At 33.5% G+C, this 11,116-nt stretch overlaps 1 protein-coding gene across 2 annotated transcripts in view; it reads right to left on the bottom strand.

Moving 5' to 3' along the window:
* Positions 1–305: 305 nt before the first annotated feature.
* Positions 306–11,116, bottom strand: part of TBCA (tubulin folding cofactor A) — a 63,899-nt gene continuing 53,088 nt past the window's right edge. For both annotated transcript variants that reach the window (XM_077759900.1, XM_077759899.1), the window contains 2 exons: positions 2,653–2,739; positions 306–558 (listed from right to left, as the gene is read on the bottom strand). In XM_077759900.1, the coding sequence (XP_077616026.1) occupies positions 478–558; positions 2,653–2,739 (168 nt within the window). In that variant the 3' untranslated portion in view covers positions 306–477. The remainder of the gene's footprint in view (positions 559–2,652; positions 2,740–11,116) is intronic.

The following is an 11,116-nucleotide window of genomic DNA, read 5'->3' as shown; positions in this document are numbered from 1 at the left end:
TTTAAATGTTTCCATTGGTTAATAGTAATGGAAATGTTAGACTCTGACTGTGAAGGGATACCTAAGGGAATATATAAGGCCTTATCCACAAAGAGGTTCTTTCTTTTGAAGGAACTGTACCCTATTCAGAATAAACTGTTCAAAATTTGGATTTTTATCTAAAAAGAAAGGTATCCTATTTTTAACTCAATCCATATTTATAAAGCAAAACAGTTTCAAAGAGAACTTAACAGATTTTAATTCTCTGTTAAAAATGTCTATGACTTAATGATAAAAATTAAAAATGTAAAGTATGATATAAACAATTTTATAGACGAATTCATTTATTTGACACGTTAAATTAGGCAAAGAAAAATATATGCAACTGCATAAAAAGAATCACATTCTCCTACTAGAACATACAGCAGTGGTCAAAATTAATGAATTGTGGAATGGATCCCAGGATTTAATGCAAAAAACACCCTGTACAGAAAAACTTCAGGCTTCTAACTTCATTGAATCCAATACTAAGCGTGCTTCCTTATATTCCTCGGCTTCTTCCAAATCTTTTTCACTCTCCTGAAATGAAATATAATAAAAATTAGATTTCTCCTTCTCAGCTTCCATCCTTTGTTATTTCCTCAGATACTGCAAACCAACAATATAAAAATCTCAAAAATTAAAACAAAAATGATTCCAATCCTTATCTAAATATTGTTTAATTTCAGTTTTCCCATAGTTCTTTCTTTACAGTTAAGAGAAAAAAATAGTAGGTTTTGTTTTGTTTCACTACATAGCATTCTCACAGAGTAAGCGAAAAACATGGTCATCTAAAGCTACTGGCATTAAATAATTAAATAAAAAAAAATTAACAAAAAATTTTATTCTCATTTTGTCAACATGTCACTACACAAAAAGGACTATGAATGGACGAAAAGTAAAAAAAAATGATGATTTGCTAAAATGTTATGTATATAAAAGCATTCAGACCAAATTAATCGTCCAACTATTCACAACGACAAAGAAGGCTAGTGGTGTCACACCAGAGTTAAGTATAATCTTTGAATTAGAAAACTGAAGTGTTGGCTTATTATTGAGTATTATATGTTGCATTACACAGAAACAAACTGCTAACATCTTTTATTTTTTGACAGAATGAATCTTTCCTTGATACTTTATAAAGTTCTTGCTAATATTATTATGCTAAGAGAGAAGTAAAATAATATCATCTAAGTCATTCTGCATGTTTGATTTTCACCTAAACTAAGTAAAGCTATGGTTAGTTGTTCATGTCAGGTCAATAAAAGTTGGGAGCTGTACAAACAGTTATACAGCAGAGGGAACAGGTATGTGCGTTTATTTAATATGAAAATTTAAAGCAAAAGGAGTAAGAATTTGCTTAACTCAGACTTTAGGTAAGAATTTCCTAAACCCCTACATTACACCTAACATGTCTTTATTCTCTGTTGGTAAATATAAGCTCTTTGAGGGTAGAAATATTGTTGAATACATCCATATACACAAATATATCATCCAAATACAGTGTAATTTTTTCAAGCAATTTCTATTACTCTTTTAGCTGCTAGATTCATGAGAGAGAAAAGCATTTAAATTGTCAGGAACTACATATGGTGCTTCTGTCTCAAGGAGTACTTTAATGTAGTAATTATTTTCTGCTTTCATCTACCTTTTATTTTAAAACCACAGCTTTACTTTTGCCCGTTAAGGAGAATTATCCTGCCTTTCAAAGTTTCCTGTAGATAAATATGGAGTTCTGTCTCAAAATTAAACTAAAATGTGAACATTTCTCTCTTTGTTTTTTCTTACAGATTTAGTCCTAATATTATTCTGGTGAGAAAACGAATGTCATTCTTTTTCAAGGAATACATGTGATCATCTTGAAAAAGCCTCACTCTATTTTTGTTATGTAAGGAACAACTATGAATCAGGAGAAAGCTATGTAGTTAGTTAATATTAGCTCAAGAAGTAGAAACATAAAATGAGATTAGTAAAGGAAATGTGAGAAGCCATCAAATTATCATCAAAGCAATAACAACTGGCTTGAATACAGTATTATGCAGTTACCTTTATTAAGAAAGAAATAGGAGGACTTTTAATTATTCTCAGAATCCTTTATAAAATGACTCTGCCACTGTATCACAAAGCATTTATACGATCAAGTACGGTAACAGTGTTATACAAGGACTGCCTATATTACAAGGTTTTTTCCCCTCTCAAATGGATTTAGGTTTGACTCTAAAACAATTCTAGATCCTTTTTAAAAATTCATTTGAAACATTTGGATTTTAAAAAATTTTAAATAGTCTACTTATCATTAAAAATGTGCCAAAAAAGGGCTTTTATGTATGAAAATGAAATAATTCAAGATATTGGTGGACAATGTTAGTGCCATGAATATCTACCAGAGTAACTCAAATATATTTAATTAACTAAGCTTACACAGAATCAACATGTTAGATATGTACTTCCACTGGAGGCAAAATTTAAAACACAACTTAATCTCTATCAATTATTTTAAAACATCCTGGTATATAGGGCAAGTGAACAAAATATATCCCTAACTAGTTTACAGTGTTGAATACTTACGATTTGGTCTTCCATGTATTAGATGGAAAGAATTTGTAAACAGAATACAGAGAGGTGTTTACTTACTAATAACTGCAGAAGGTCGGTGTATGCAGCTTCCAACCTGCGCTGGCAATCTGGGATCATCATCCGGGACTCCTGGAGGATCTCTGCCTGTAATGAAAATCTCTGTGAGACACGCAGAGATGGCAGAACTTATGTGTTTAGCTTATGCCTCTGTAAATATCTAAAATGACTGAGAGGAGTCAGGAAAAAATTACAGGTATGTAAATAGTTCAATACTTTAAATTGTGATTATTAGAAGTTAGAAAGAATGACTATCGTACTGTAAAATATTCAAAGTACAAGTTTTGATCATTTGGCAGTCACGTTCTCAATACTAAGTGAAAATTAGCTGGAAAAGCTTTCCATAGAGCATTTATTTAAAAAGCCTTTTTAAAATAAACTATTTTTCCTGCTGTCACAAAGCACCTTTATCCAAAATGGGATCAGCTGGTTATATAAATATCTCCTGCATCTTCTGAGTAATAAAGAAAAACACTGTTCAGATAATATCACATGGAGATAATTACTGCATGAAAAAAGTTATTGAGTTATTGATCACATCGTGTGCACACTGCAGGAGGTTCTCACTGAAAGACAGAGGTAAAGAAAAATGAAAACCAAAGACCAGCAGGTTCATATTTTTGATGCTTATCATGCATAAAAAGTTATTACTTATCCTTGCGCTTCATTTTAGGAGAGAGATTATTCTCCCCATGCAGTTTGAGCCAAATTACCAACCTGGCACCCCTCTGAATGTGAACTTCTGCCTATTCCTCTTGAAGACAGACACAACAGAATTAACCACAAGAATATTTATTCTGGCGGGTATTTCTGGACTTAAAATGTATCATTCAAAGCTGGACTGTAAAATACTGAATCATAAAAGAAAAAAATCAAATCATTCACTGAGAAACCAATCATCAGGAAGGTAAATAAATTAGTGTCAGATGTTGGCCCTCAAATAGGTCTTTTTCCTAAGGTGGTAGGAAGCTTTATCTCCTTAAACTATTCTCAGAAAGAAACAGAGATCATTTCAAACATTTATTTCTAAAAAACAGTGTTTGGTCAAATCTTTGATTAAATGGTATAAATCCCAAACTTTTCCTAGTAAGCTTTCTTACCTAGCTCATATAAAAGGAAAGACACAACTTAATGGTAATCACGTTATATTTTAATACAAACTTAACTAAGTCCCAGTACCCTCTTCCTTTCCCCAATAGTTTTGTTATAGCTCTCACGCTATAAACAAAAATGAGAATCATAATACACAAGGATGCTCTGTCCGCATCTATTTTCTCAGGTGAAAACCTACTGTTGCACTTGTAATTCTTTTACTAACAAGACAATGCTGAAAACTTCAGACAGAGGATCATGATTTTACTTCACTGCTAATCATACTATACCCTGAAATTTAATCACTGCCATTAAATTATTTTATATATCTAGTTAGTCTGAATACATGTGAAAAATCAGTGACAGGCACATTCCATTGGATAATGATTCATATCGCTTCCTTATGGACCTCCTTTGAGAATAGCTTATATTAACTAAGCAAGATGAAATGAATATAAAGAGTAAGGTCAAAAACTCAGTAAGTCAAAGTGTTTTTACTTGTAAAAAATTTTTTTTGAAAGCTTCAGTACTCTCAATGAAATGAACTGCAAGCAAATCTGCCCAAAATAACTTCTATTCATTATTATTCTATCTATTATTATAGAGCAAGAATCCTCAATTAATCTATTAAAACAGAACTCCGATGTAACTAGAGCCAAAGATCAGTTTCTCCCATATATCATCCTCAATTCATTTAAATAAGCTTACTGTATATCTATAGGATGCCAGGTACAAGGGATATAAAAATGAAAAGAGAAGATCTCTGTCCTCCACTCCAGTATAGGAGCATGAACATGAAAATAAACACTTGACACAGCTTCAAGAAGACCATGGCACTGGGAGCCAAAGGCATACAGTACACTGATGACTATGATGTGGAATCCATAAACCACATCTTTATCAAGGCCATAAATCATGTACTTTACCTTGTAACAATGAATTACAACTGTCAGGAATAATTTTAAAAGACCATATATAAGGTGTGATTATATAGTAAAGAAACCCCTCAAAATACTTGAACTAAACTAAATGAGTATTATCTTTCAAAATGTTCCCCTTGGGAAAGAGTCACTCAAATGAATGGTGCCTCTGTTTAAAATATCCGAATAAACTCTCAGTTTATTCTAACGCTGACTATGACAAGACTGAGGTTAAGTCAGGATCTTGGCACAGATTGGGAGGTAGGGGGGGTAAGTAAGGAGCCTTAGGGAACACAACAGGATGTGGTCCTACTCATGTCTCACTGTTTTTAAAACAAGTTATGATTTTTGGGGGGAGAAATTATTCAGGTAAAATGGAAGACTGGGAGGCTTAGCAAGTCTTAGATTATAATAATGAATATATTACTGAACTAAAATCTGATCAATTTCCTTTATAATCAAATGTATAGAAGTTGGAAAGGGACAGGAAAAGCCCTAATTGGCAGATTTTCAATTTTTCAGAAAGAAGAGTTCCATAAAATAATCTGGCTAATGTCAAGTTCTTTTGCTATTGCTCCACTGACAGAAGATTTCTAGCTTCTTTAATGATCCATTCACTGAGGGCTGGCTATACCTAAAATAATCTATAGGCACTCTAATTTTGGGATACTGGCTACCTCTAGAACCAATGGTAACTGCATTAGTGTGCCAAAGTGAGCTTTAGGGTAGTTCGGAGATTACTGTAACAATGGTTAAGTCTCCTTTTACATGGAAGTAAAATAGTAATGTGCCAATAAACATGTTAAGATATCCATCTGACAAGAGAAAATGGTAACTATGTAAGGTGATGGATATGTCAAGGACCTTAGTTACGGTGAATATTTTACAATGTATACACTTATGAAATCATCAAGCTGCACACCTTAAATGTATACGATTTTAAAGTGTCCACTCTGCCTCAATAAAGAGAGGGCAGGATGATATGAAGATGGCCACCAACGATCCTGCTCCTGTGCAGTCACCTTCCACACCATGTTTGGGCTGGGCCTGTGACCAATGTGGCAGGCGGCATTCTGGAACTTAAGACCAGCTTTCACATGGGCTTCTTGAAAAGCTTATTTTTAGGAAATCCTTCTTTCGGGACACGTTGCCATGCTGTGAGAAATGGAGGAAGGGAGGTAGGGGGGAGGAAGGAAGAAAGGATTTCGACTTGTGTTTTGTGGTTACTGATAAATGACTAAGGATATGTGATGAATTCCATGAGTAAAAAAATAATCTGGGCCTGGGGTGCCTCAGTCAGTTAAGTGTCTGACTCCTGCTTTTGGCTCATCATGATCTCATGGTTCGTGAGTTTAAGCCCCGGGTCAGACTTTGTGCTGACAGTGTGGAACCTGCTTTGGATTTTCTCTATCTCCTTCTCTCTCTGCCCCTACCCTGGCTTAAGCGCTCTCTCAAAATAAGTAAACATAAAAAACATAATCTGGGCCTTAAGCCCTAAGGTGTCAGCGATTACTTTAAAAATAAATGGTCTAAATCTACCAGCTCAAAGACAAAGATGCACAAATTGGACCAATGCAACTATATGCTGCCTACAAGAAACTCACTTCAAACAAAATGAAACAGAGAGTTTGAAAATAAAAGGATGGAAAAAGACGTTATCAGGCAAACATTAAAAAAAGCATAAGTGACTGTATTAATATTGCTTCAGAGCAAAAAAATAAATATGAGAGACAAAGAGGGATGTTACATAGTAATAAAATGATCAATCCACCAAGAAAAAAAATCTCTAAATGTGTATGCACTAAACAATAGAATTTCAAAATACATTAAACAAAAACTGATAAAGCTAAAAGGAGAGAGACAAATTCACATATTATAGCCAGGGATTTTAATGCCTCACTCTTAGCAACTTGTAGAAGTACTAACCTCCCCAAAATCAGCAAAAATATAAAAAAAACTGAACAACACTATCAACTAACAAGATCTAACATTTATAGAACACTAAGCAAGAAAAATACAAATACTTTTCAAGCACCCATGGAACATTCATCGCAGTATACCATAACCTGAGTCAAACAACAACAACAACAACAAAACAAACAAAAATCTCAACAAATTTAAATAAAAGAACTAAATAACACACAGTGCATACATGACTGTAATGAAATAAAGTTAGAAGTCAGTAACGAAATAAGCAGGAAAATCTTTAAACCACTTAGACATTAAACAACATAAGTGTAAATAACCAAGGGGTCAATAAGGGAGTCTCAAAGAAACAGAGAAATACACAGATATATGAGAATGAAAACATAACATATCAAATGTTGTAGGATTCAGTTATAGCAGTGCCAAGAGGGAAATTTATAGCAGTAAATGCTTATGTTAGGAAAAAGGAAAGATCTCAATTTAAAAATCAAAGTTCTTATATCAGGAGCGTACAAAAAGAAGCACAAAATAAACCAAAGCAAGCAGAAGGTAATAATAAAAATAAGATCGGAAATCAAAGAAATTATAAATAAAAAAACAACAGAGCAAATCCATGAATCAAAGAGCTGAGTTGTTAAAAATTTGATATATCTCCAATAAGATTGACAAAGTGAGAAGGCACAAATCACTAACATCAGTAACAAAACAGATCATATCTCTACAGATCTTGCAACCATTAAGAGAAAAAAAATACCATGAACAGTTTTAAAATATTGTTAAAATGTTTATGAATTCAACAACTTAGAAGAAATGAACCAATTCCTTGAAACCCACAAATCACCAAAACTCAAATGATAACCTGAATGGTTCTACAATCATGAAAGGAACTGAATTTTAATTAAAAAGATTGTGAAATAGCATTCTTCAAACACAGATAGTTCCACTGGACAATTTTACCAAATATTTAAAGAAGAATTAACACTAACTTTACACAAATACTTCAAGAAAAGAGGGAATCTTTTCCAGCTAATTTCATGAGATGAGAATTAACCTGATACCAGCATCAAACAAAAGCAGTATGAAAAAAAAAGCAAACTACAGACCATAAACTTCGACACAAAAATCCTCAAGAAAACATTAGCAAATTGAATGCACCAATGTATGAAAATAATTATACGGCACAATCAAGTGAATAAGCAGGTACAGAGGCTGGTTCAACAAATCAATCCATGTAACCTACAATATGAGGAGGGCAAAGAGGAAAACTCATATGGTTTGACAGAAGCCTTTGACAAAACCCAACACCCATTCATGACAAAAATGCTCGACAAAGAAGGCATACAGAACTTCCTCACCTTGAAATACGCTATTTACAAAAAAATGTACAGCTCACATTACACTTAATCGCAAAAGACTGAATGCTATCTCCCTAAGATTAGAAACAAAGGGAGATGTCCAGGCTCACCACTCTTATTCAACGCAATACTGTAAAAGTCTTAGAACAATTAGGTAAGAAAAAGAAAAAAAAATAGATTGAAAAAAAAATAAAACTGTCTCTATTTACAAACGATATGACTGTCTCTGTAGAAAACCAGAAGGAATACACAAAAAAGGCTTAGAAACTAGAGAGTTCAGCAATGTCATAGGTTACAAGATGAACACACAAAAACCTGAATGTACTTCCATATCTGATAACAAAATACTGTACAAAACTAAAAACAATACCATTTATATTTTCAAAGAAAACAAAATACTCAGGAAAAATCTGATAGAACGTCCAGGATCGAGATGTTGAAAATAAAAAATGCTGATGAAAGAAGTCAGACCTAAATAAACTGGAAAGACTTACTTTACCATGGTCACTGACTGGAAGACTTGATATAGTAAAGACATCAATTCCCTCCAAACTGATATACAGGTTTAATGCAATTCTTATCGAAACTTAGCAAGGTATTTTATAGACACAGACAAACTTACAATTTTTATGGAAAGGCAAAGGAAGTAGAAAAGCTAAAATGAACAGAACAGAAAAGAAGAAAGTAAGAAGATTCACTCTTCCACAATTAAAGCTTTCTCTATAGCGACAGTAATCAAGAGAGGGTGGTATTCGTAAAGGAATACACACAGGTTAATGAATCAAAAGAGAGAACACCAAAATAGACCCACAAAAATATGTACAATGGCTTTTCAACAAAGGTACAAAAGCAATTCAATGAGGGAAAGATAACCTTTTCAACAACTACTGCTGACGCAACTGGGCAGCTGTAGGCAAAAAGATGAATCTCAAACTGAACCTCATACTTACATAAAAATTAACTCAGAACTCATCAAACCTTAAATATAAGAGATAAAACCACAAAACTTTTAGGAAAAAAAAAAAAAAGAAAAATCTTTGGGACCTAGGACTAGATAAAGAGGCCGTATACTTAAGACCAAAAGTATAACTCATAAAAGAAAGCATTAGCCATAAATTAGACGGTCTCAAAATTAAAAATGGTTGCTCAGTGAAAGACCTTGTTAAGAGGTTAAAAAGACAAATCATAGACTAAGAGAAAATATTTGCAAACCACATAGCCAACAAAGAGCATTTACCTAGAATATACAAAGAACTCTCAAAACTTAAAAGTAGAAAAACAAAGATCTAATTAAAAAGTGAGCAGAAGGGGCACCTGGGTGGCTCCGTCGGTTAAGCATCTGACTTTAGCTCAGGTCATGATCACATGATTGGTGGGTTCAGGCCCCATGCTGGGCTCTGTGCTGACGGCTAGCTCAGAGCCTGGAGCCTGCTTCAGATTCTGTGTCTCCCTCTCTCTCTGACCCTCCCTTGCTCACGCTGCCTCTCTCTCTCTCAGAAATAAATAAAACATTAAAATTTTTTTTTTAAAAAGTGAGAAGAACAGACATTTCACTAAAGAGAATATACAGATACAAATAAGCAAAAGATATTCAACATTATAGCCATTAAGAAAATCAAAACTGAAAGCATAATCAGATAGCACTACACATCTATCATGTGAGTTATAGCTATACGCTAAAATAAAAAAATAGTGACAACACCAAATGCTGGTGAAGATGTGGAAAAATCAAATCATTCACACACCTCTGATGGGAATGTAAAATAGTACAGCCACTCTGGAAAAGAGTTTGGCAGTTTCTTTTAAAACAAAAAATGTACTAATACAACACAGCAATTTCTCGGGCATTTATTCCAGAAAAATTTATGTTCATGCAAAAATTGTCTACAAATGTTCATAGCAGCCTTTTCATAATAGTTCAAAGCTGGAAACAATCCAAAATTTTTTCAGTGGTTACACTATGATATGATACATCCATACCATGGAATACTGCTCAGCAATAATAAGAAACAAAGTTGATAGACTCAATGACCTTCAGTGGACCTCAAGGAATTATGGTAGGTGGAAAAAGCCAATTTCAAAAATTTTTTAAATGTTTTATTTTTTTTTGAGAGAGAGAGTGTGAGCAGGGGAGTGTCAGAGAGGGAGACACAGAATGAGAAGCAGGCTCTAGCTGTCAGCATGGAGCCCGATGTGGGGCTCGAACCCACAAACCGCGAGATCATGACTTGAGCCAAAGTCGGACACTTAACCAACTGAGCCACCCAGGCGCCACAGAAAAAGCCAATTTCAAAAGGTTATATACTATATGATTCTTCAGAGAGTGTTAATTACTTAGGACTCAGGGGTGGAGACAGGGACTACAAAGAAGTAGCACAAGACAGTCTTGTTATGGAATAGTTTTCTATCTTGATTGTGGTGGTAATTACATATTCTACATGTGATAGAATTGTATTGGACTATATACAAAACACACAAACACATATACAAATGAGTACATGTGTAACAAGTGAAATATAAATAAGCTTTGTGGTGTACCAATGTGAATTTCATGGTCTGGATATTTTAATTATACAAGATACCATTACTAACATTGCAGGAACAATAGTGAAAGGTGTATGTGACTTCCCTGAACATTTATTGCAACTTCCTATGAATCTATAACAAAAGAGACAAAACAAATGTACAGACATAGTAACATTTATAAACCTGAGTATAGGTAACAAGAGACAATAAGATTTTCTGGCATCACTGGAAGTTATTTTAAATAATATTTTTGTTATTGATAAAAGAAATATGGTGGTTCTTGCAGAATCAGTCTTGTGAAAGGCACTTGATCAAATTCCTCTTTTAGACTGAAGCTTCCTATTATTTTCCACATATTTAATGAAAAAAAATTCCCCTTCATTTTTAGGAAAAATAAATATCCAATTATGAATGTTAACTCATGTTACAAGTAAATCACAAAACAATGCGTGTGCATCTTTCTCAAAAAGACAAAGTTTACAACACTGCAATTATAGGTAATAACTGTAAATCCTTGTTGGGAAAATTGTACCAGTTTGTCTTTTTAATATTACTTCTAGAAAAGAGGGGTCATGCTACAGGTGAAATAACAGGGATACATGTTTGATTACCACTGCTAATCATTTCTGCTCCAAGATAGTTTTA

The sequence above is a fragment of the Crocuta crocuta genome, unplaced genomic scaffold, assembly GCF_008692635.1.
Source record: "Crocuta crocuta isolate KB4526 unplaced genomic scaffold, BGI_CrCroc_1.0 scaffold162, whole genome shotgun sequence".
Taxonomy (NCBI): Eukaryota; Metazoa; Chordata; class Mammalia; order Carnivora; family Hyaenidae; genus Crocuta; species Crocuta crocuta.
The sequence above is the reverse complement of the archived record's forward strand: the minus strand, read 5'-3'. Positions and strand labels throughout refer to the sequence as shown.